This window comes from Diceros bicornis, chromosome 18 (genome assembly GCF_020826845.1).
Source record: "Diceros bicornis minor isolate mBicDic1 chromosome 18, mDicBic1.mat.cur, whole genome shotgun sequence".
Taxonomy (NCBI): domain Eukaryota; kingdom Metazoa; phylum Chordata; class Mammalia; order Perissodactyla; family Rhinocerotidae; genus Diceros; species Diceros bicornis.
The window spans coordinates 45,123,392-45,151,244 of record NC_080757.1 but is presented as its reverse complement, the minus strand read 5'-3'; the positions used below and the strand labels follow the sequence as shown (position 1 = coordinate 45,151,244).

At 36.9% G+C, this 27,853-nt stretch overlaps 1 protein-coding gene across 1 annotated transcript in view; it reads right to left on the bottom strand.

The window, feature by feature from the left end:
- Positions 1–27,853, bottom strand: part of EFCAB13 (EF-hand calcium binding domain 13) — a 331,371-nt gene that overhangs the window by 158,517 nt on the left and 145,001 nt on the right. The window contains 4 exon segments of the mRNA XM_058561286.1: positions 10,900–11,004; positions 19,153–19,257; positions 22,579–22,632; positions 27,607–27,678. Coding sequence (XP_058417269.1) covers positions 10,900–11,004; positions 19,153–19,257; positions 22,579–22,632; positions 27,607–27,678 — 336 coding nt within the window.

The window sequence follows — 27,853 nt, the reverse complement described above, 5'->3', positions numbered from 1 at the left end:
ACATAGATGCAAAAATCCTCAACAAAATATTAGCAAATCAACTACAACAACACATTAAAAGGATCATACACTACAGGAAAGCCAATGTGGCTGGAAGGATGGAGAAGAGTGGTAGAAAATAAGGTCAGAAATAAACTTATGGGTCAGAGCACATTGGGCATTGTAGGCCAAGGGGGAAGAATTCTGATTTGATCCTTTTTCGTCATGTTTAAGAAATACTTCCCTCCATAATATCAATGTTTTTCTCAGACATTGGCAAAATATGGCCCATAGGCCATATTGGGACCTCTGCCTGTTTTTAAAGAATGTTTTGTTGGAATACAGCTACACTTACTCAGTTACATATTTTCTATGGCTGTTTTCACACTACCATGGCAGAGTTGAGTAACTTCAACAAAGACCATATGGCCAGCAAAGCCTAAAATATTATTTGGCCCCTTACAGAAAAAGTTTGCTTATCCCTGTCCCATATTTTCTTCATGAAGTGTCTAACTGTAGATGACAAATATTAAATAGAAGTTTTACATTATTGAAAAACTCTGGTACTTGTAGACCTTAAAATTATCGATGCCTTTACTCTTTCTATAATTTATTGCTTGTGTATAGCGTAATATAGGGATCAATTTTTTTCTATATAAATGAATACTGTGTTAGCATCTTTACTGACTATTTCATCCTTTCCCCATTGCTTTTTAATGTCACATCCTTCGTATTACCAAATTCCCATACATGCATGGGTCTCTATCTGAACTCTCCATTATACTCAATTGAAATATCCATGTGCCAATGAAATATTACCTTAATATCTATAACTTTATCATGACTATAACCCCTTATTGTGTTCTTATTAAAAACTGTCAGCTTTCCTAGACTGAGTGAACTTCCATATACATTTCAGGGATCAAATTGTCAAGTTCTAAAAGAAAAAATGTCCAACATTTGTTTGGTTTTTCATTCAATTTACATATTAAGTAGGAAAAACATATCTTTACAACACTGAGTTTCCCTATCCATGAACACAAGTTTCCTAATATTCCCAGTTTGTGTTTTTTATTTAAATCATGAATGGATGTTCAATTGCTCAATGCTTTTTCTGCATCTGTTCAAATAATCATATAGGTTTTCTTCTTTACTCTGTTGATATTGTGAGTTACAATGACTGTTTTCAAATGTTGAACCAACCTTGCATTCCTGGGATAACCCCAGTTGGTCCTGATAAATTATTCTTTTCATGTGTTGCTGGATTCAATTTTCTAATATATATTTTTGTGTGTGTGAGGAAGATTGGCCCTGAGCTAACATCTGCCAATCCTCCTGTTTTTGCTGAGGAAGACTGGCCCTGGGCTAACATCCATGCCCATCTTCCTCCACTTTATATGGGACACCGCCACAGCATGGCTTGACAAGCAGTGCGTTGGTGCACGCCCGGGATCCGAACCAGTGAACCCCGGGCTGCCGCAGTGGAGCACGCGCACTTAACGGCTTGCGCCAGCAGGCCGGCCCCTCAATTTTCTAATATTTTAATAGGATTTTTGCATATGTGTTTAGAAGTTTTACTGGTCTGTTCTTCTCTTGTAATTTCTTTGTCTGGAATGGTATAGGGTAGTGTTGGCCTTACAAAACGAGAGGGAAATGCTTCTTTCTCTATATTTTTCCAGAGAAATTTTATAAAATTGTTATTCTTTATTATTTTCCTTAAATATTTGGTAGAATTTGCCAGTGGAGTGATCTAGTCCTAAAATTTTCATTATTAGAATATTTGTTCATTTTTAATAGACTTTATTCTTTAGAATAGATTTAGGTTCACAGTAAAATTGGGTGGAAGTTACAGAGATTTCCCATAAACCCCCAGTGCCTACACATGCATAGCCTCTCCCATTATCAATATCCCCCACCAGAATGGTAGATTTGTTATGACTGATGAACCTATATTGACACATCATTATCAACCCAAGTCCATAGTTTAGATTACAGTTTACTCTAAATGTGTACATTCTACGGACAAATGTATAATAACATGTAGCCACCATTATAGTATCATACAGAATAAATTCATTGCCCTAAAAATCCTCTGTGCTCTGCCTATTCATCCTTCCTTCCACCTAACTCCTGGCAACCACTGATCTTTTTACTGTCTCCATAGTTTTGCCTTTTTCAGAATGTTGTATAGTTGGAATCATATAGTATGCAGCCTTTTCAGATTGGCTTCTTTCACTTAGTAATATGCATTTAAGGTTCCTCTGTTTCTTTTCACTGCATACAGCTCATTTCTTTTTAGCACTGAATAATATTCCATTGTCTGAATGTAAAACAGTTTATTTATCCATTCACCTACTGAAGGACATCTTGGTTACTTCCAAGTTTTGGCAATTATGAATAAAGCTACTATAAACATCTGTGTGCAGATTTTTCTGTGGGCACAAGTTTTCAACTCCTTTGAGTAAATGCCAAAGAGTACAACTGCTGGATAGTATGGTAAGAGTATGTTTAGTTTTGTAAGAAACTGCTGAACTGTCTTCCAAAGTGACTGTACCATTTTGCATTCCCACCAGCAACAAATGAGTTCTGTTGCTCCACACCCTCATCAATATGTGGTGGTGCCAGTGTTCTAGATTTTGGCCATTCTAATAGGTGTGTAGTGGTATCTCATTGTTGCTTTAATTTGTATTTCCCTAATAATATGTGATGTAGAGCATCTTTTCATATGCTTATGCACAATCTGTATATCTTCTTTGGTGAGGTATCTGTTGAAGTCTTTGGCCTTTTTTAAATCAAGTTGTGTCCAGCCACGTCCAGTCTACTAACAAGCCCATCAAAGGCATTCTTCATTTCTGTTACAGTGTTTTTGAGCTCTAGCATTTCTTTTTGGTCCTTTCTTAGAATTTCCCTCTCTACTCATATTGCCCATCTGTTCTTGCATGCTATCTACTTTATCCATTAGAGCTCTTAGCATATTAATCATAGTTGTTTCAAATTCCACATTTTATAGTTCCAACATTCTTGCCATATCTGAGCCTGGTTCTAATGCCTGCTGTCTCTTCCAACTGTGTGTTTGCCTTTTAGGATGTCGTGCAAATTTTTTTTTTATAGCTGGGCATAATGTACTGGGTAAAAGTAACTGCTATAGTAATCTGGCCATACTCTCAACTAAAATAAAGTTGCTGAAAATGTCAAGGGAAAAACATGTTTACTTTCACTCTGAGTCATCTTTAATATTTTATGTCTTAATACCAAATAAGAGTTTTCAGAGATTCTTTTATAGGAGCCCATATTCTCCAGATGTCCTGAGCAATTCAAATAGATTTTAAATACTCACCATCCACTGGTAGATTGTGTGCCAGATCATTAATTTCCTTTTCTGTAAGGTTCATGCCCATGTTTTGCAAAAGAGTATTCACTTTATTGACATCAATAACCTATCCTTGTTTTTTTGTTGTTGTTTTCTTTTTATACCAAGTTTAATAACATGTGTACATGGGAGAAACCAGGGACACTGCATTTCTCCAATAACCTCTCCTTGTGAAAAAGAATGTGAGAAAAACTTACTGACTATAAAATGCGACTATTGATATCACTTACTGTGCATTATGATTATCAGTCTTATGAGGAAGACCAAGATTTAATAAAGTCTGTTCATATATATCGAGGGGGTCAATAAGGGTGTTAGAATTGAAATATTCTAGGTGGTTGAGCAATTTCTCAATCATTTACAGCCAATGGTAAAATAAATCAAAATATGGTTGACAATGAGTAGAGTTTATTTTTGTTTTCTGAACTCCCAGATTAGATACCTTTACTCCTGAAAAATTCTGTAATCAAGTTTTGTTTCCATGTATTTGGATGATCATGATATTCAAACCAATCTTCCTGCTGAAAACAACTAAAACCTTGAACAAAATATAAAAAGCACATCCTTGAAAGAATTGAAGAGTTGATAAGAGAGTAAGAAATTACTAATCCAAAATCTAATGAAAAGCAGGAACCTACGGAGGTAAGCAGAACACTCTTACTATTTTTATTCAAATAATATTTCCTGAATCTGAATTTGAACTTTAATGTTGATGGCCTCATGGAGTCTAGGTGAACAAAGTCAAAGACCTGGATCTATCCAAAAGGAGATCCTCTCCCCCATACGGCTGAGAACCTAAAGAGCTAAATCTTCAGGATAAGAGTAAATAAGAAGTAAATCTGGGCCGGCCCCGTGGCTTAGCGGTTGAGTGCGCGCGCTCCGCTGCTGGCGGCCCGGGTTCGGATCCCCGGGGGGCGCACCGACGCACCGCTTCTCCGGCCATGCTGAGGCCACGTCCCACATACAGCAGCTAGAAGAATGTGCAGCTATGACCTACAACTATCTGCTGGGGCTTTGGGGGAAAAAATAAATAAATAAAATTAAAAAAAAAAAAAAAAGAAGTAAACCTTCCTCATCCCACCCTCACCCCAAGGGGACTATAAATGGTAGTGAGGAGTTGCCCTGGAGCAAAGAAAGCATGGGAGAAACCATCCCTGAGAAGTTGAGTATTAATAACCAGGCCCTTGCACAGATTTGCAGCTCAAGTTTACTTCACTGGAATGGATCACAAAATCTCACTCATCTTGCATTGATCCTATCCAAATGCTAGCAGAAGCAAAGGCAAGTATTCCTTGGGAATGTGCTTCCATCCTTGGCCTCAAAGGTTTCTTTCAATAATTTTCCAAGGAAAATCACTCACAGTTAAAAGAATCAAACATAGAATGAAATAAGTGACCTGAGAGAGAATAAGCAGAAATAACAGGCAGCAGCAATATACTCACAAAAACTTCAAATTTAGGAATTATCAGGCACAAGTTATAAAACTATTATGTTTACTATGTTTAAAGAAATGGAAAATAAATTAGAAAATACCTGCAGGAAACAATAAAAAATGACCCAGTATAGCTGAAAAAGAAAAAAATGTTTAGAAATGAAAAGAAGAAGGAGAAGAGGAAGAAGGAAGGAAACAAGCAGCTGTATGGGAACACGAAGGGCACCCTGAACTATACAGAATTCATCCTCCACCCACTAGTGAATCTAGGGCCACAGGCAAATCCCTTGGGGCATCACTTGACCTAGTGCCTGCAGAGGTGCTGCCTCTCTTTCCTGAGCTTCTTTTTTTTTTTTTTTTGTGAGGAAGATCAGCCCTGAGCTAACATCCGTGCTAATCCTCCTCTTTTTTTGCTGAGGAAGACCGGCCCTGAGCTAACATCTACTGCCAATCCTCCTCCTTTTTTATCCCCCAAAGCCCCAGTAGATAGTTGTATGTCATAGCTGCACATCCTTCTAGTTGCTGTATGTGGGACGCAGCCTCAGCATGGCCAGACAAGCAGTGCATCGGTGCGCGCCCGGGATCCGAACCCGGGCCACCAGCAGCAGAGCGCGCGCACTTAACCGCTAAGCCACGGGGCCAGCCCTTTCCTGAGCTTCTTAACGGGCAGCTCATGATGTCCACGGAGCACTCATACTGGCGCACACCTACTGAGGCATGTGAGGCATTGTCTGTACCCATGGAGGCCTGAGCTACAGCCAAGTGGGTACATCACCACATTGTCTAATCTTGACTCAGAATAGTGCAGATCTATATTGAATGTGGAAGATTTTGATGTTCTACCTAAATTTGAAAGGATAGTCAATATTTCTGTACCAAAGAAAACAAGAAATAAAGGTGCACTATATGCCTTCATATTTCTTCATCATCTTGGGATTTCAACTTGGCATGATAATAAGTAGGTACACGTGATAAGTCCTCTGACCACCTAAGTGGTTTCCAAACCCTAAGACATCAATCATCTTCTCCCTAGGGAATATGTTACACAGCAAAAGAAAGAGAAAAAAAATAGACAAATACCCTACTACTAAAAGTCACACCAAAAAGACATTTCCATAAAGAACAGCCAGATCTGGGCGGGGGGAGGAAGCCATCTGTATGTGTGTATGGGTATGGGGAGTGAGGAGTTAAAACATTATAAAGTTATTATAGTCAAAGCAATTTAGTGTCAGTGCATGAATAAGCAGACCAATAGATCAGAATGTAAATTCCAAAAATAGACAAGTGCATATAGAAATCAAGTATGTAGTTAAGATGGCATCTCAAATTGTAGGGAGTGGTAATAGGCTTTTAAATAAATAATTTGGGACAATGGTATAGCCATTTTCAAAAAGATAAAATAGATCTGTATTTCCTGATAGAATGCAATGTGAAGTACACAGTATCACTTATGAAATATTCTTGTCAAAAAATGTTGAAACTGAAAATAATTAAGCCATCAGAGTCGACTTCTAGTTTATAGAGAATACAGGGGATAGAGAAACAAGATAAATGAGAAAACAGAAGAATTTAGTATACAGGAAATTCTACAAGACAACTGGCAACAGGCAGTTTCTTCAATAAATCAGTGCCTGAAGAAAAGAGGGGGAGGGTGGAGGAACAGCTGTAGATTACATGAGATTTAAGTGTCATAACAGATGCAGTGTGTAAACCTTGTTTGGTTTTTTATTTGATCAAATTAACTGCAAAAAGTATTTTAGATCTAAGTGGGAAATTTTTAAATTAAACTATATAATGGCATTGTAGTTATGTAAAAAATGGCCCATATTTTTAAGAGATGCATACTGAAGTATGGAGGGACAAAATGAAATGGGATTTCCTTTGAACAATTTCAGTAAGAAAAATAAAAATAAAAAGAAGAAAGAGTGACAAAATCTTCAAATTGTTGAATCTAGGTGATAGGTATATGTGAGTTCATTATATTATTTTTTTCTACTTTCGTGTATGTTTGGAAATGTTTATAATAGCCAAAAGGTGGAAAGAACCCAAATGCCCATCAGCCGATGAATGGATAAACAAAATGTATACACACACACAATGGAATATTATTTGACAACAAAAAGGAATGAAGTTGTATACCCATGTTCATAGCAGCATTATTCACAATCACTAAAATGTGGAAGCAACCCAAGTGTCCACTGACAGATGAATGGATAAGCAAAATGTGGTATATACAGACAGCAGAATATTACTTAGTCTTAAAAAGGAAGGAAATTCTGACCTATGCTACAACATGGATGAACCTTGAGGACATTACACAAAGTGATATAAAGCAGTCACAAGAAGACAAATACTGTATGATTCCACTTATATAAGGTACTCAAAATAGTCAAAATCACAGAGACAGAAAGTAGAATAGTGGTTGCCAGGGGCTGAGGGTAGAGAGGAATGGGGAGCTTTTGTTTAATGGATATAAAGTTTCAGTTTTGCAAAATGAAAAGAATTTTGGAGATGGATGGTGGTAATGGTTGTGCAACAATATGAATGTACTTAAAAACACTGAACTGTACACTTAAAAATGGTTAAGATAGTAAATTTATGTTATGTGTATTTTACCACAAGAAAAAAAATTGAAAAAAAAGACCAAAAAAAAAAAGAAACATTGATACATGCTACAATATGCATGAACCTGAAACATTATACTAAGTGAAAGAAGTTAGTCACAAAGACCACATAATATCACATTTATATGAAATGTCCAGAATCAGCATATCTATAGAGACAGCATATAGATTAGTAGTTGCCTAAGTCTTGTGGAGTGGTCGGGGGGAGTATAAAAGGGTGATAGCTTAAAGGGTATGGGGTTTCGGGCCGGCCCCGTGGCTTGGCGGTTAGGTGCGCGTGCTCCGTTGCTGGCGGCCTGGGTTTGGATCCCAGGCGCGCACTGACACACCGCTTCTCCAGCCATGCTGAGGCCATGTCCCACATACAGCCACTAGAAGGATGCGCAGCTATGACATACAACTATCTACTGGGGCTTTGGGGGAAAAAAACAAATAATTAAAAAAAAAAGGGTACAGGGTTTCTTTTTGAGGTGGATCTGGGTATTCACAAAGTCTTCTGATAACTCTAACCATAATGAAATCATAATTACTCCCAATAAAGTAAATTATAACCCAAAAAGGGACATCCAGTAACTCAAACTAGAAGGACATGGGAATAGAATGAAGAGATGACAGAGAAGAAATTGGAAGCAAGTAAGAAAAGAAATTGCAGACTCTCTCTTGTACAGTCATGCACTGCATAACAACGTTTCAGTCAACAATGGACCACACATACGACAGTGGTCCCATAAGATTAGTACCACGTAGCCTAGGTGTGTAGTAGGCTATACCAACTAGGTTTGGGTGAGTTCACTCTGTGATGTTCGCACGACGACAAAATCTCCTACCGACACATTTCTCAGAACGTATCACTGTTGTTAAGTGATGCATGACAGTAAATGAAACTGTCTTCCTACTACGTCATTGAGAATTGAATAGACTGCAATGGATTACAAGCTTCCCTGAGAATATGAGTTCCTAAATGCAAATAAGACAAAAGTACTTCTTGCAATGCTAGAAGACAATTGACTCTGTGTGGGATAACTATGACAACATCTTGGTACTAATGATTGGTATGAGATTATTATAAAGGGTTTAAGTACCAAAGTCAGCAAATACTTGAGGCATCTGTCAATAGTGTACTATCACTACTCAGCACTGGCATTCTTTTTGTCTCTCTCTCATTTTGGATAGAAACTCCTTTCATTTATTCTTCATTCATTAAATATTTATTACCTGCCTAATATGTGAAGGGTACTTTGCTGTGAGAGGGATAAAGACGCACAATGAAGAATCAGGCATAGTCTCTGCAAAAGAAGCTCACATTTTATAGAAGGGAAGAATGATACTCATTTGTAATACAATGAGTTAAGTCAGAGAGAGTTGAGTGAAGGTTAACTCTCAGGATTCTAGCTCATATTACTAGGATAATAATGATGGTACCACAACTGTGAAAGAGTATGGAAATAGAAGCCAAATTAGGGCCCCGAGTTTCTCAATTACTGAACATGCTATTGGCATTTTCTTGTGGAACAATTCTTCAATTGTGTTGAAAAGTCCCATGAATTGTAGTGTGCTTAGTACCCCTGACACTCAGGGAATTTAATGCTAATAGCTAATAGCTATTAGTTTAATTTGATTGTATTACTGATATAAAAAAGAGAGAAAATATAATTCGTGTCTTTGGATTATCATTTAACATTTTTAATAGGACTATCAGACTAATTGGATTTTTCTAATTGTTCAGAAAAATTCAATAGGATAGACAAAACTAGAACCTGTTTCCTTTTACCTTATCTTGGGGACAACCTGAGAGAGTAAAATATGCCTAAGGTAGTTTAGCACCTAGAGCTGTAGACCACAAAGCTCATCCTTCCAAACAATAACAAGGAGCCATTCTCATTTGCCTGAACTCCCAGATCACTTCTGCTGAGTAATTGTTAAGCCTTCACTTCGATGTTTGCTGCATGTACCTAGATTTGATTTCTTAATTTAAAATGTTTTCATCTTATTTCCACTCTCCTTGTCTCCCATTTGTTTTCTTTTGCCTGACTCTTCTCTGTCCTTTTATGGTCTTTGGAAACCTTGGCACTGCTCGTGATTCACAGTGAAAGAAGTTGATCATATAACAAACTTAATATAAGTTTTTAAGATAGCATTTATTTCTATTTAGAGATGGGTTCTTCTGTGAGTTTTTAAAATGTCTTCTTAGTGCCAAGTCAGTAGCTTTAGAGATTCTTTTCATCACTTCATAAGCCCAAGACCTCCTGAGTGGCTAGATGGTATATTAAATGCTCAGTTATTAATTTTCAGGTTCTGTCTCAGATTTTTAAGATAATTTTTTTGCGAGATTCAACCTCATGTTTTACAGTACAGTGTATAATTTATTGATATCAATCATCCCCTCCCCTTCAGGAAATGGAAAGGAATAAGACCAAAATTTAGTGACTCTTACGTGTGATCAAAACAATTAATTCTTGTATGATATGGTTGTAAGTTTTAGCACAAACACCATGGCTAAATAAATTCTGTACAAATGTTTAAAAGATGTTCAATAATAGAGTTAGAATAAAATCTCTTCCCTTGACCAGTCCACATAGCAGAAAGTTTTAAAGGAAATTGATGAACTGCTCAGTGAAATACAGCAGTGGGGATAACAAATTTCATACTTCTATCCAATAAGCACAATCATTTTGTTGGTGACATCCAGATAAATTTTTCTTTTTCTGAGTAAATTTCCTTAGCAATTACTAATTTTTTGTTTATTAATCACTCTTCAGACTAGACTTTTTTTCTTTGCTATAGATTGTAAACTTACAATAAATTATGAAACTCCCCTCCTCAGATATAACATAGATATCTGCATAAAGTACAGATGGATTAAAAGAAATATAAATGTGCCATCAAAATTTTTGAAGGGTGGCAGTTATCAAAATTAAATATCTTATGTCTTACCACCCCTCAGCCTATTGTGATAGATCTTTCCATCAGCTTTAAAAAAGATACAAATCAAATCTCACCCAGGAGATGTGAAGATTCATTAAGGCAGTATAGAAGTCATCATTTCACAAAGTCAGAATTTACATTTCCCTACAAAGTACAAATTTACTCTCAACAATTTTTTTTAAAATATGAAATGGAGAAAATTCTTAATAAGGCCACGCTTTCATTCACTGGCACCTAAGGCAGTTATTGCTGGGACTCTAGCATGCAGAACCACCCCCCCCTTGCATTTATTCTTTGTAATTTATCATTTATTTCCATTCTAATACTTTTCAACGCCTTCCTTTTTTTCTTTTTAAACTTAGGGACTCACAGTAGATTCAAGAATAATAGCACTTCTCATCTATGGTCGCAGGATTTCTGACTAGAGTCAACTGATTCCCAAACTAAAAATGAAGTGACACAGTTGGTATTTCTTCTTGAGATGAAACAGTAATGCCTTCTAAAAGGTTTTTTGGACAATCTTTCTTTTTCACTTAAATAGGAAATAGAATTGTTATAGAAATTCTTACCATTAATTGGCAGATTGCTCACCAACTCCCAGTGTTTCTGATCTTTGAGTTCTAGTCCCATGTTTCCTGGAACGTCTTTCACATCATTGACAATAACCTCTCCTCCTTCAAAGCAAAAGAAATGGAGACTTCTGGCATTACGTGAATGATGTCACGATTCCATATAATTCAAAAAACAGTCTTTGCAGCATTACGTCCATCTGCTGGATGAACAGAGACCTGACCTAACAAATAGGCCATTGGGCCTCCAGATAAAGACTTTCTCATTAATACTAGTATAATCTCCGAATGATGGTCAAGGCAACAGAACATGCAATTATGAGTATAAATCTTGTAGTAAATTAGGATAATATAGATTGCTGATCTAAATAGTTTTATCAGCAGGTACTTGCTTTATTTTGAGATCACCTCTAACTTTATCAAGACTTTCCTTCACCATTTATTGTGTTGAACTAGAATTTAGCTTTCCCACCATAAGAGAAGATACGCTAATTATTGGGCAAAGACTCCAGAGAATTACTTTGGAAACAACATGGAGCATCGAAATTTTATTGCAAAAATTTTGATAATACAACATCTAACTCTAGGCATTTATACATAAACTTTTTTTTTCTTTTTGAGGAAGATTAGCCCTGAGCTAACATCTGTTGCCAATCATCCTCTTCTTTGCTGAGGAAGATTGGCCCTGGGCTAACATCCGTGCCCATCTTCCTCTACTTTATACGGGATGCTGCCACAGCATAGCTTGATAAATGGATCCAAACCTGCAAACCCGGGGCCAGGCCACCAAAGCGGAGCACACGAACTTAACTGCTACGCCACTGGGCCAGCCCCAACATTTTTTAAAGAAGTGTCGAGATAGTAGACTTTTTTTTAAAAGCCCATACAATCATGACGTGGAAAGAGCATTAAATTATAAGTTGGTGGAAAGACTTCAGTTCCTAGATTTCTAGTAGCGTCTTATTCTTAGGCGTTACTCTAAGATGTTACCTGTAACAGCTTTTACTCCATTCATTAAGATAATGACATCAACTGTCCTATTAGCTATAAGAAAAGACTTAGTTGAGATCCAAAAAAAGATACAGCTTTAGAATAAAAACATAACATACCTATACTGTGAAGAAACTCCAGGCAGAGTCTATTATTTCCACTATTTTATTGGAGTACATTTCCAATTTATAATTTCAGGCTCTCTGGGAGTCAATCTACATTAGCAAAATGGACTCTAAGAGTCTAGGAAAAACATTTTGTGCTGCCACATCACTTCATCAACTCTATAGGACAATCATTATTTTCTCTGGAAACTCGCACTTCTGGCAGGGACACAAAACTCATGCAGGTACCTGTCTTGACATGAGTACAGCCATGTTTGGCCGCTCCATTGACCTACAGCCACCAGCACAAAAAGAAATATAAAAGCTGCTTTCTGCGTGGTGGGAACTGGCCCTTCTCCCATGGAGATAGTTGCAATGTGTAAAAATTTCAAGGCCCTTTGGGCGCCGCAGCCTGAGACAGACTGGCCATCTGTGCCGGGCTGGGATGATAACCAAGGTAAACAATGCACGTACACAACTACTGGGCTGGGACGACAGCCAGGGGGCTCAGTGCACCTATGCCACTGATAACCATTTGTGCATGGAAACACAAAATGCTTGCTCTGTAAACTCTGTAACTGCTTATATAAACTGCTGGAAACCGAGGCCTGGTGAGAGTTCCACCTGTGGAAGGGACGCCTTGCCCAGGACGTGTGATCCTTGCCCAGCCGTGTCGATTGACAGGACTCTCCCGGCAGTGGGGTGTGGATGTTGTGCGTAATTGATTTATTGCGAAGTAATTGATCTGATGTGTTCTCTTTTCGGTCAACCTGGTGTTTCTCTTTCCGGTTGATTTGTGTCATTTCCCTTCAGTCGATCTGGTGTTTCCCTTCCCGATCAATCTGATGTTTTTCCCTCTTACTATATGACCTATTCGAATCTGCTGCTATCTCAGCCGATATGGATGTTTTCCCTTTCCAGTCGAGCTGGTGTTTTTTCCCTCTTATTATTTGACCTATTCAGATCTGTTTGCAGACTATCGCCTTTACTATCCTCTATATAATAAAATATACCTTCAGTCCATTTGTTTGGAATGGGAAGTTTCTTTTACGTCTCCAATCAAATCCCCAAACCTCTCATAACAGTACCAATGGCAAAAAAGTAAAGACCATAATTCTCATCTGATGTCTTTTACAAATATGCTTTTTTCCTGTTCTTTTTAACCATTGTGCCCATTTTGGAATGGCTGATGACTAATTATTACTCTACTATTGCAGCAATGGTTATTAGTTCTTTATTACTTCACATAATTATCATTTTCTCTTATTCTTTTCTACTAATTTCAGTTCATCTCTTGATTCATCTTCCCACATTCATTAATTCTCTCATTTATTAATTCATATATAAAGGGAGACAGATATAAAGCCTCATAATTATAACAAAGTGTGCTAAGTTCAATAACTGAGACAACATTATAAAGATATAAAGTAACAGAGAGATGTAACTAATGCTAGCTAGCAGGAGGAATAGAATATAGAGGTGTAGATAGGGCTTCAAAGAAGGCTTTGTAAAAGGCACCTTAAAGGATGTATCAGTTAGTCAGTTCATATGTCCACGCCTATGCGGTAGAGTTTGGGAGGTGGAAGAGAGTATTCCAGTTGGATGCAACAAAGTAAATATAACAGCATAAGCTTTAGATGAGAAACATGATATATATGCTAATTCACTGAATTAACCTTCAGTGAGAAATGTCTATGTAGGCACCACACTTGATATTAAGAATTAAAAAATATATTACTCACTAGGCATAATAGGGAAAGGTTCTTGAACCAATCCACATCCAACACTAGTGTTTATACACATATATCTGTATATCTGGGTGGGCTTGACAAAAGTTAGTTTGGAGCCTTGCAGTAAGTCTTCTGTGGGAAAAAAGTCTGACACTGTGAGCCAACAAGAGGAAATGGGAGCTTTGGTTAAATGAAGTGGCAGTCCATCACAGAATTCATTCTTACCAATCCTCAGTGGTGGCAAGTGAAACAACGTTTGGGAGAAAGGAGCTGTATGTGTAAACTGAAAAATAATTATCATTAGATGTTTAATACCGCAAGGCTCAGACTGTCTTACTGTGAGTACTCTGAGTTTAACACAAAACTATACCCATGGTGTGGCATATATCAGTACTTCATTCTTTTTTTATGGCTGAATAATATTCCATTGTATGGATATACCACATTTTGTTTGTTCACTAATCTGTTGATAGACAATTGGGTTATTTCTTCTTTTCAGCTATTGTGAATAATGCTGCAATGAATAATGGTGTACAAGTACAGTCATGCATTGCATACCAATGTTTCAGTCAACGACAGACTGCATATATGATGGTAGTTCCATAAGATTAGTACCACATAGTCTAGATGTGTAGTAGGCTATACCATCTAGGTTTGTGTAAGTACACTCTATGGTGTTTGCACAAGGATGAAATCGCATAACGACGTATTTCTCACAACGTATCCCCATCATTAAATGACGCATAACTGTACGAGTCCTTGTTTTCGATTCTTTGGGGCATATGCCTAGGAGTCAAATTGCTGGATCATGTGGTAATTCAATGTTTGGCTTTTTCGGGAACTGCCAAACTGTTTTCCACAGCTGCTGCAACATTTTACATTTCCACCAGCAATGTATGAGGGTCCAATTTTTTCACAACCTGGCCAACACTTGTTTTCTCGTTTTTTTTTTTATTATAACCATCCTATTACATGTGAAGTGGTATCTTATTGTTTTGATTTGCATTTCCAAATGACTAATGATGCTGAGCATATTTCCATTGGTCATTTTTATATCTTCTTTGTAAAAATGCCTATTCAATGTAAAAATGTAAAAAAAATGTAAAAATTGCCCATTTTTAAATTAGGTTAACTTTTAGTTTTTGTGTTGTAGGAGTTCTGATATATGATTTGCAAAACTTTTCTCCCTTTTGTATGTTGTCTTTTCACTTTCTCGATAATGTCTTTTGATGCACTAAAGTTTTATTTTTTAGCTATCATATATATTTTTATTTTATTAGAAAATATTTTAAAATTTGGGCAGGTAAAATTGTGACAGAAAACTAGCTTCATACCAAAAATACACTTTCAATTACTTTATCAAGAAAATAAAAGCAATCTTCATTTATTTGCTTTTTCTAGAAGTTAATGTAGGATGAAAAATTAATATTGGGTATGACAGGCTTGTAATTAGGCATACATACAAATGGAACATGTATTGAATGCTCAGAAACAAAAGTAAAAATAAATAGCAATGATAAAACTTTGAAAAAAATAATGTACATTATAGTTGTGGAAAATAAGATTATTAAATATATATACATAGTTATACTTAATAGAAAGCCATCTCTTTAAAATTGCGCAAAACACAGGACCAATAAAGGATCATTTTTATGGCATATAGTACTATAATCTGATGGCAGTTTGTTGCTTAACTCCAGTATATAAAACACTTAGGTTTGTAATATAATAAAAGGTATGCAGTATTGTTCAAGACAGATTGCCTTCCTCAGCTCACATTAACCTGTAGTAATCCTACAAAAGGCTATAAAGGAAATTTTACAAAAAGAAATATTAAATAATTATTGTGCCTACTCCATGCTGACTAAGCAACCAAAAATGGACTTCAAAGTAAACGTGGTGGGACATTTAATATTTTTGATACTTTTTTTATACTAAAGATCATTTCTTTGTACTATAAAAACACTTTGTGTTTAACCATGATTGGTAATCTCAGCACAAGAAAAATTTTGGCAAAATGGATGGAGTCAGTTTTGGCTCACCTTATTTTCATGAATAAAATATTTCAGGAGACAGGAATTTATAGATAAGAAACATTAATGCTAATGTTTCTAACTAACAGTTAGAACTATTTCTAAATAGTTCTAACTAACTAATGCTAATGTTTCTAAACTAACAACTTATCAGGCATGTTATTATGTCTTTTAAAAATCCTGTTTAAACTTCTCTGTAAGAAAATCCAAGGTAACATTTCCATTTGTATTATGGTACATTTCTCAATTCAGAAAAAAATACAGTTTGGGGAACCAGAAAAGATTGCACAATGGTTAGGGGCAACCTGAAAAGCTCTTGGTGAAAACCACTTAAGTCCTCTAGGGTAACAGAAAAATACATGCAGATTAACTACAAATATCTACATTTCAAAACAGAATCATGATTCCTCAAAAAAATTAAAAATAGAAATACCCTATGATCCAGCTATCCCACTACTGGGAATCTATCCAATGAACCTGAAATGAACAATCCAAAGAGGCTTATGCACCCCTATGTTCATTGCAGCATTATTCACTATAGCCAAAAAATGGAAGCAACCCAAGTGTCCCTCAACTGACGGCTGGATCAAGAAGATGTGGTATATATATACAATGGAATACTACTCAGCCATAAAAAAAGACAAAATCGTCCCATTTGCAACAACATGGATGGACCTGGAGGGTATTATGTTAAGTGAAATAAGCCAGAAAGAGAAAGACAAACACGGTATGATCTCACTCATATGTGGAATATAAACCAACACATGGACAGAGAAAACTGTATTGTGGTTACCAGGGGCAATGGGGGTAGGGGTGGGCACAAGGGGTGAAGGGAGACATGTATATGGTGATCGACAAACAAAAATGTACAACCAAAATTTCACAATGTTATAAACTATTAAGACATCAATAATAATTTTTAAAAAACCAGAATCACTAGTTAGCTATTCAGCTCCTCAATACCAATTGATATTCTCTGTTTAGTGAGACATTGTTCTCAAACTTTCCTTTTATTTTAGACATGGTTTTCTTTAGTTCTTTAAACATACTGAAAATAGCTGATTTAAGTTCTTTGTCTAGTAAGTCCAACGTCTGAGCTTCCTCAGGGACAGTTTCTATCGCTGCTTCTTGAACTGTGTATGGCCCATACTTTCTCATTTGTTTGCAGGTCTCATAATTTTTTGTTACAAACTGGACATTTTAAATTATATAACGTGGCAATTCTGGAAATTAGATTACCCTACATCCTCAGGGTTGGTTGTTACTCTTTATTGTAGTTCTTATCAGTTAATTGTTTAGTTACTTTTCAAAACTAATTCTTTGAAGTCTGTATTCTTTGTTGTATGTGACCACTAAAGTTTCTGCTCAGCTACCCTAGAGGTCAGTTAATGATTGAACAGAGATTTCCTTAAATGCCTGGAACCAATAAGTTTCCCAACTCCTTGTTGAGGAGCTCTGTGATGATGCCTTCAGCACTCACACAGGTGACTGACAACTCTGCCTTAGCTTTCACTTCTTGGTTGCAAAACGCCTCAAAGTCAGCCAGAGGTAAGCGTACAAGGCTTTCTCAGGTCCTTCTTGAACATGCACATAGGCCTGGACCTGCATACGGCCTTCCAGATTATGGGGAATGTGTCAGAGCTTTTCAAGGTCTGTATACACATCTTATACCCTTTTTAGCTTTTTGGTTTGTGTATTGTTTGCTCTAATTGTTATCCACCACCTCAGGCAGTTGCAATGTTAAACAATTGCCTCTCATTGTTTTTGACAAATGATCCCAGGGAAAAGGCTTTTCGCACTGGGACAGCTCCAAATCAGGTGAAATACAGAAAGCCTTGTAAGTGGAGTTTTCCAAAGAATCACCACCAAACAGGTGAAATAATGACAATTCTCAGGAAATAAGGCCTCGAAAGAGCTCCAGTCCCTCTTTGCTCCCTCCAGTGGCGACTAGGCTACTGGTTTTCACTGCAAATACAGGCTGTTATTTTTCAAAATTATCATGGAGCTGGAGTGCAGGGGATGGGAATAGGGCAAGTTAAAACATCACAAAGCTCACTATTCTTCCTGAGATTCAGTCTTTTGTTTTTTTTTTTAATAAATGCTCCCCAATTGCAGCAAACCTTTGGTTAATTTCCAGTTCTGAAAATATTAATTCTGACAATTTTTGCCAGTTTTCTCATTGCTTTTATGGAGGAGAGAATTTTTTGGTGGTTCTTACTCTGCCATTTTCTCTGATACCCCTAGGTGAGTTTCTAAAGTTAAAAATTACCTTACATGGCAATTATTGATAGCTTCACCTAATTATTTTTTCCTGATATCCCAGTGAAATTTAAAAGCATAAAGAATATATAAGCAAATAAAAAATTACATGTTTTTCCTTGGTACACAATAGTACTAGAAAATGAAGGAATAAGTTAATAAAGATTTCTTTTGGAAAATAACTTACCCTATTAAAAGGGTATGCAACCCACGGCAAAGATATAATTAAATGGCATACGAGTCATATGAAAAAGCATATTTACATGTTAAAAGGGAGTATTCAGTAAAATGTTCCTAGGTGATACTGCTTGATCTCACTGGACTGGGCTCAGCTTAATATATTCTATTTTAGTTTATTTAAAGTGGGGATTACTTTGTGATTCATCACACTTCAATTCTAATTAACATTTTCTTTAAGACCTACAATTCTGACTTTGAATCATGAAATCTGGTCTAATGATATAGTAATCCATGACTAAACATAAGCAGGAAAATGGTCATACATGTTGGCTGAAACCCTGGTAGATCTTGTTCCTGTGGAAACTACTGACCCGATTGAGGCCCTGGCAACATTCTCAGCTTCTACTAGGACACTAAGAATTTTGATATACTAAACATTAAGCTCCTTAGGTCAAGGACCATGTCTATTTTTACTCACCATCATATCTCTAGCACTTAGCATAACACCTGATATATAGTGGTCAGTAAATATTTGTTGAAAGAATGAATAAATGGTACAAAGAGTACCAACTTCAGATTAATATATTAAGAGAAAAAAATCATTCTTATTTACCAAATAAGTACTATCAAAAATATCAGCCTTGGGCCGGCCTGGTGGCAAAGCAGTTAAGTTCATGCGTTCTGCTTTGGCGGCCCTGGGTTTGGCGGTTCGGATCCTGGGTGCAGACCTACTCACTTCTCATCAAGCCATGCTGAGGAGGTGTCCCACAGAGAAGAACTAGAAGGACCTACAACTAGGATATACAACTATGTACTGGGACTTTGGGGAGAAAAAAGAAAAAGAGGAAGATTGGCAACAGATGATAGCTCAGGGCCAATCTTCCTTAAAAATATATATATATATCAGCTTCAAATTCAAAATTCTCATGAGGGCACAATGATATCTAAGTCACTTACTATCAACTGGTAGATTTATGGTTAGATCATTAAGATCCTCAGCTGTAAATTTGATTGCCATGTTTCCAAGAATAGTGTCAAGGTTGTGAACATCAACTTGCAACCCTACAAAAGAAAGAGACATGAGGAAATTGAAATGAGTCAAAATATAATAAATATTAATTCCTATGTATAATGGTTATCAATTTCACCATAAAAAGAGGCCAAGGATATTTAAGTGTTTAAAGAGGTCCATTAATAGACTAAAATTGTCTTGTCCTGCATTTCACAATTAACCTGCAAGAATAAATTATGTCTCTTCTCTAGGAAAGTTCATTAAAATTAATATCAATATGACCAATATAAATAAACCAAAAATATAAAACATTATGCCAAGATAAAATAATTTAAATTATATTGGATCCATATGTTGGAGAGTAGCAGGATTCCTTATCAAATGATTAGGAAATAAGATAATAGGAGATAAATTGCGAATTATTTGCTAATTCATCATCCATCTTACCTTTGAAAGGTTTCAAACCAGCTTTCACTCTGATATACCTTCCCATTAGCTAAAGATAAGGCAAAATTCAACTCACAGAAAAAGAGAAATGGAATTCATAAAACAGTTTCATAAATAAGGACTTTTCTGATTTACCTTATAGATTAGGAATATCTATCTCCATAAAGATATGGAAGCTAGGTGAAAATCTTTTCACCCTTGAAGCAATTGTTAGTGACATTCTGTCATGCTGAAATATATTGTACAGGTATAACATTTTAAATTGTATTATGTATTTTTCTTTTTCATATTCCCTTTCTTCCATGAAACCTTTCCCTATTCAGCCATAGAATTATATTCCTCAGAGGGGAAAAAAAGAAAGTATTTCTAATTTTCTAAAGCTACCTTTACAAAGCAAACTTGAAGATCTGACATTTAGTTTTATTGTAAACTAGAGGGTTGAAAAGCCAAAGGATGACATAGGGAAGCTCCTTTTCCTCTTCCTTCCCACATCCTGTTTGATAAGAAGAGGAAGGGAAATGTCTACTTCATGGTTTAAGAAAGTCTAACTGGGAGGAGAAATAGAGATAAAGATATATCTTTTTATCTATCTATCTATTTATTTCTCTTTATAGAGAAAGAAGTTTTAAGTGTTCTTGCTGTCTGCTGCCTACCCCCTATCTCCACTCCTAATTCCCCCCTCCAAGTCAAACCTTGAGAGGAGGTAAGATAGAAGAAAAACTCTAGATATATTGGTGGGATGTGAGTAGGGGTATAAAAAATCAAGGAGAACTTGCATCATGTTTCCTATTTGGAACTCTGTGATGTATCACCTCAAAGAGTGCCCAGACAGCATGCCATTGTCACCAGAATAGATATTGTAACATAATGTGTTTAGGCAGAGAGAGGGCTGCAAATAGGCTAACCCTCTGCTCCCTTAGGCTTTTGTATGATATGGAAGATATTCAGTTATGGAAGATGTATTCCCAGTGAGTAATATGGAAGGTGTCTCAGAGATGGAGGCCAGTGGGTCTGCCATGGGACACCAAGTCAAAGAGAAATATGATCCCTAGCAGAGGCTATGAAGTAGACAGTACAGTCTGGGGACTGAGAGACTATTTGACTGAGACTCAGAGGACCTCATCACTAGTGAGTGCTAAGGCTTAGCCAAGTTAGTAAAGAAAGGATCATAGAACTTTGACTTTGCTAAGAAAATAGACCACAAGTTTCTCAAGCAGTGGACTTCAGCAGGAGAGGTCACCAAGATGCTCAGGACTCATGAAATATGAGACATTGTTAAGGAGGCGATCAAGAACCCAGAGGACAACACAAGGTCTGGCTGCCCTCCTCTACCACGAGGAGGACATCCAAGCTTTCCCTTACACTGGGATGCCTTTCTGAGCGGAAGTGAGGGAAAGGCTTGAAAAACTGAGAATTTCCCAAAATAAACTGGGTCAACCAAAAAGAGACTTTTTATTTTAAACCAGAAGAAACTAGGTTACCTTTCATTGGCCAATTTAAGTCTTGCCCACTTTACCTTCCAACATCCTCCAACCCACTCACAGCCAGGATAGGATGGGGATTGAGAGGGAAATGAGGTCAGTTAGAAAAAATAAAGAACACCACGTTTATTGCACACCTCAGTTTGTACTGTGTTAAATTTGATCCTTCTACATACACACACCTATTTCTTTAATGTTTTTTCACTTTCTGACTACTTTCCTACTTTCTCCTTCTGTTCTTCTCAGACTTATTTCTGTCTTTCTATATTTAGACTTTAGGACTATCAGTGATTTGAGAATACCATGAGATATTGTTTAATCCTGATGGCAAAACCTGTGAGTGAATGGTTTGCTAGCGTCAATATACTAAAAACTAAAACATAAAATAGTTTTCTCTTTCAAGATAGTTATGTCTAGCTAACATTTTTCTCAAAATATTTTATCAGTTAGGTATATATCTAAAAATTATCATACACAAGCCAAAAAACAAAACTCCCTTGAAGGGATATGTTTTTTATCCACTGGCAAAGTTTTCAGTAGCTGAACATTTTCCTTATCTGTGAGTTTAATTGCCATGTTTCCCTGAATATTTCGAAAGTCACTGGAGTCAATTTTCTTTCTTTTGAAAAGTTAGGAAAAGATCCCAGAAAGACATTTAAGAATTATTTAACAGTTTCAATGTAAGAAAAATACTGCTCATGCTTATATAGTACACTCTAATTCAACTACAGATGAGAACAAAGATATGAGACATCTCCAATTAATTACACAGTCTAAAATAGAGTCATGCTCTGGTAACCCTCTTACAATTCTAGGCCAGATCAACATAGCATGTAGTTTTATAAGTGTTCACTGAAATTATATTATATATCAGTAACACTGATGATTCTAACAGGTAGAATTTTTTTCTCTTGAATTCTAATGCTGGTTGTCTATAAATATAAAGGTGAAATCTGAAGAAAAAATACATACATTTTATCTTGATATTTACCCTCTAAGCCTCTTGTTCCCTACCTATAAAATGAAGATTATAATAGTATCTACATCATAGATATATTAATAAACTAGTTAATGTATGTAAAGCACTTAACACAGTGCCTGGTACACATAAAGTGCCCACTAAATAGTAGTCATTATTATTTTTTATGCATTACTATTTTTATTATGAAACTTAGGTTTCATATTTCCAAAGCGTGACGAAGTGAAGCATACTATTGGTAAAACCTCTGCAGAAGGGAAGACTTCTGTGAAGAAACAGCAGTATAGTTTTATTTCAAAAACATTGAAATTCAAAGTCAAAGTAGTTCATTAGAAAAAATATTTTTATTAGTTAATAAATAAAGTGGCAGGAGTTACAAGGCAATGGTTACATAATTCAAAATACTGTTGCAAAAATATATGTTTAAAAGCATTTAGCATCTCAGTTTTACATCAACTTCTTACCTGTTACAGCTTCAGCTTCATTCATTAGTTTATTAAGTTCATCTCTCCCATCAGCTGTAACAGGAGGTACAAATCACAGAGATCACAATGAAATTCAAAAACACATTATAAAATTCTTAATTGTGAAACACAGCATAAGAAATCAACAATCTCCCATGATTTTTACTATAGTTGTGTTTCTATCACCCCTCCCCACACCATGAAAACATGAAAAAATGAGTACTCTTAAAATAATACACATGCTCTTTTGGTTAAAGTACTAAGATGTTAAACTCTATTTACAGGCAGAGAGAAGTCAAGATGGTGGCGTAAGTGGACTCTGAACTCCTCCTCCCACGGACACAGCAGACCTACGAATAATCTTGGAAAAATTACCGCTGAGAGAGAACTGAAAACTGGATAAGCGGAACCCCTGCAACAAATGACAATCCTGACTGAGGTGGAAGAGGCAGAAATTCCTTCTGGAGAGAAAAAACACCACCTTCACAAGCTGCACCGCTCCACGGCTGCCCAGGAGCAATCCAAAGGAATGCAGCCTTCCCTGGAGGAGCAGGGGACCTGACCCAGGGAGCGTTGCTGCTATAAGCAATTTTTGGACCCAGCACAACCAAGATGAGTGTCATAATATCTGGCTTTGCTGGCTACTAACAACAATGGGGAACACCCCCAGGAAAGCTCAGGCATAAAGAAATTAAAGCCGGCTCTTAAAGGGCCCATGCACAAATTCACTCATTTTAAAAAGCAACCTAAAATTACCAGAAAGAAAGGTGCACAGCCCTTTGGTGAAAAGAGACTCACTTGATAGGTTCTGGGTGCATCTCAGTGAGAGGTGAGACCTCTCCAGGGACTGGGACATTGGCAGCAGCAATTGTTGTGACCTGGTGTGGGTGTGCTGACACAGATGCTGGCAGATACCACTGGAGTTCTCCCTGTAGCCTGCTAGCCCCAGGCCTGCCCCACCCACCAGAGCACCGATTTAATCCAGCTCAGCCAGGATGGGCAGCCCACCCTAGGGACTGCCCCCCCCCCCAACAACAAGCCCTCAGACAACTTGTGTGCCTACATAGGCTACGTGCCTGGACTCTTTGCAGCCTGATGAGTGGGTCCACCTGTGTGGGGCAGGGCATGCGTGAGGAGTGGGGGGAGTGTGTGGGGCATTGGTGGAGTGCGTGGGGCCTCTGCCATGGGGTGACTGGGTCCGCTTCAGGGGGTTGGGGTGCATGCACAGGGCAGGACTATGTTGACTGTGTGTGTGGCCCTGTGGGTGGTGGGGCTTGTCAGCCGCACAAGACTTGTGCTTCTCAAACAGCCACATATGGGATCAGCCCCACCTTCCAAAGCCTGAAACAATTGGGTGCTCCCATGTCTGGGGTCAGCCCCACATAGCTGCAATCCTCAGAGAGCTGACAAGAGCCTTATAGCTGGTGGCCTATAGCAACTGTAAGCCCCTGAGCCTAACAACCAGCCACACTGGGGGTCTACTCAACTAATAGAAAGACTGCAACAGGAAGGTGCTATTAGACCTTGCAGCCAACTGTGCTGGGGCTTCCCATACCTGATAAAGAGACTGAACGGTCCACAACAACCACACACAGCTGAGTGTTACAACCAGCTGGCCAGGGAGACAGCTCAGCCTCCCTGGGCACCTATGGCAAGAGTAACCCCGCCACAACAGAAAGGCACATGTAGCCCACATGGGGGTCACTCCTGGAACATTTGGAACTGGTGACGAGAGGGAAGCACACTGCTGGGCCTCATAAGGCATCACTTACATAAGGTCACCTCTCCAAGATCAGGAGACATAGTTGACCTACCTAATACAAAGATACAAGTACAGAGAAAGAGGCAAAACTAGGAGGCAAAGGAATATGTTCCAAGTAAGGGAACAGGACAAAACCCCAGAAAAGGAACTAAATGAAACAGAAACGAGCTATCTACCTGACAGAGAGTTCAAACAAAGAGTCATAAGGATGCCCATTGATCTTGGGAGAAGAATGAATGAACTCAGTGAGAATGTCAACAAAGAAATGGAAGATATAAAAAAGAACCAATCAGAAATGAAGAATACAATACTGGAAATGAAAAATTCACTAGAGGGACTAAAAAACAGAGTAGAGGATACAGAATAACAGATCAGCGAGCTGGACGAGGGACTAGAGGAAATCACCCAAGCTGAACAAATAAAAAGAAAAAAGAATTAAAAAGAATGAGGACAGTCTAAGGGATCTCTGGGACAACATCAAGTGCACTAACATCCTTGTCATAGATGTCCCAGAAGGAAACAGGAGAGACAAAGGGGCAGGGAATCTATTTGAAGAAATAATAGCTGAAAACTTCCCGGACCTAAGGAAGGAAATAGATATCCAGGTACAGGAATCACAGAGAGCACCAAAAAACATAAATCCAAGACACATCATAATTAAAATGTCCAGAATTAAAGATAAAGAGAGAATCCTAAAAGCTGTAAGAGAAAGGCAACAAGTTACATACAAAAAAAACCCCATAACGCTATCAGCTGACTTCTCTGCAGAAACCTTACAGGCTAGAAGAGAGTGGCATGATATATTTAAAGTGCTAAAAGGGAAAAACCTACACCCAAGAATACCCTACCTGTCAAGGTTATCATTCCAAATGGAAGCAGAGATAAAGAGCTTCCCAGACAAGCAAAAATTAAAGGAGTTTATCACCAAGAAACCAGTCCTACAAGAAATGCTAAAGGGACTTATTTAAGGGGCAAAGAGAAGACCACAAATAGGAAAATATTATCTATTTCCATGATAAGAGGGTAATGGATACAAACACACACACAAAAAAGGTTAGATATAATATCAAAAACATAAAATGTGAGACGAGGGGAGTAAAAGAGTACAGTTATTAGAAAGAGGTCAAACTAAAGAGACTATCAACTTAATATAGATTGCTGTATATGTAAGTTTTTATATATGAACCTCATGGTGATCACAAACCAGAAACCTATAATAAACACACAAAAAACTGAGAGAAAAGAACCCAAACATAATATTAAAGAAAGCCATCAAACCATAAAGGAAGAGAGCAAGAGAAGAAGAAAGGAACAGAGAAGAGCTACTAAAACACCAAGAAAAAAAGTAAAAAAAATGGCAGTAAGTACATACTTATCAATAGCTACTTTAAACATCAATGGACTAAATTCTCCAATTAAAGGGCATAGGGTGGCTGATTGGATTAAAAAAAACAAGACCCATATATATGCTGCATACGAGAGACACACTTCAGGCCTAAAGACACTCACAAACTGGAAGTGAAGGGATGGAAAAAGATACTCCATGCAAATGGCAATGAAAAGAAAGCTGGGGTAGCAATACTCATATCAGACAAAATAGACTTTAAAACAAAACCTGTAACAAGAGACAAAGAAGGCCACTACATAATGATCAAGGGAACAATCCAACATTTGTAAATATCTATGCTCCCAACATAGGAACACCTAAATATATGAAGCAATTATTAACAGACATAAAAGGAGAAATAGACAGCAATACAATAATAGTAGGGACTTGAACACTCCACTTAAAGTGGAGTTAAAGTGAGTAAAATGAGACTTAAAGTCTCAGTCTAGCAGTACAGAAATTTGTTTGTTTCCTACTTCAGTGTTTTCCAAATTTAGCCACAGAACTCTTTTTTTATGACATACCATTTAATATCCCAAAAACTACAGGTAGTAGTTTTTGATATGCTGCCTTATAATCTATACCTAATTTGAGGAATTATTCAATGAAAAAATAATATATTTAAAATATAAATAGAAATAAAAATTCAAAAACACATGAGAAGAAGGTAGTAAATAACAAACAAACAAAGCCAATATAGTTACAGTGATCAAATATTAAAGTTACATCTGAACTTTCTGGTAGCTCAGACACCAAGGGGAACTCAGGTTATCATCTAGACAAAAAAGCACACTGGTCTTTGGGAGAGAGAAAGTTTTTTCTGATATTAAATTTCAAGAGACATTTTTCATATTCATCACTAAATAACATAATGGACAATCTCTTCAGGAGATACAGCACAATTTTGATATGGTTTTTTTAATGCCAGTTCTCAAAAACAGCTGAGGTATATTATTAGGAAGTTGCCCCAAATAAGGCATTTCTACAAAACATCTCTTCATAAATATTTTTGGTTTGTCAAAGCTATACATGTCTGTCTATCCAAAAGTAGGTGGAAATGGTCAAAGAAGTAAACCTGGAGCTTCTGCAACCATAGAGGGCATTTAAAAATGTACAATATAAAGTGACTTGGAAGTGAATATAGTTTTGGCTTGAAGTCAGAATTATTCTTCCCACCTAAATGTGCAAAATAGAAAACATTCCTTCCTTTTCAGCACCATAGAGGTAAGAAAGGGCAGCTCATCAGAGAACCCAGAGGCCTGAGATTACATAAATACTATGCAAATCCAAAGAAGAAAAGGGTCCTTAACAGTATAATTAACAAACATTGTACTAAAATTAAACTTTCAGTTAGTGTATAAGGAGAGACTGAAAAAAAGGTGAAGCCCATACAAAGAAATAACCAAAGAAAACAAAGTTCAAATAACAAAAGAAGAGAAATCCAAACCTGAACAATAATTCTCTTAATGAAGAATTATAAATCATATCAGGAACCCACTATTTATCATATGTTAATATGTATCATACAATTACACTTTAGTTAAATTAGAGTAATTTGCAAATAGCCTAATTCCAAGTGCTGGTTCAGTCATTTTTAACAAATATTATTGTTATCTTCATAAGGTCCTTTCTCATAAGGTCCTTAGTGAAAGACAATAGCAGTCAAGACTAAGCAGAAGAGGTAAGTAGTACTCCCTAAAGATCACGGTCTTCTTTAGTTGTGCTGCACATTTGACATGTATGGAATAAAGACATTAGAAAATTACGCCAGTGTTAAATCAGTTTAAGACCATCTCAAAAGCCTATATGGGGTTTTCCCAAGAGATTTACAACACACATATCATTATCTATCTCTACTCAACTGAAAATTCTTACTCACTTTCAAGTAGAGATGAAAATTCTGAATTGACCAAATTTCCCATAAACTCTTCTAAATTTACTGTTCCATCCTCTGAAAGAAAAATGCATGTTAGGGAACATGGGAAAGGTAAATGATCAGAGATAAGAGGTAGGTAATTATAATATAACTTCCATACTGAAAAACAATTCATAGATTTGGCTTTGAAATATAGTTAAAGATATATATTAATCAGAAAGACAGATTCATGAGTATCATTCAGCCACCC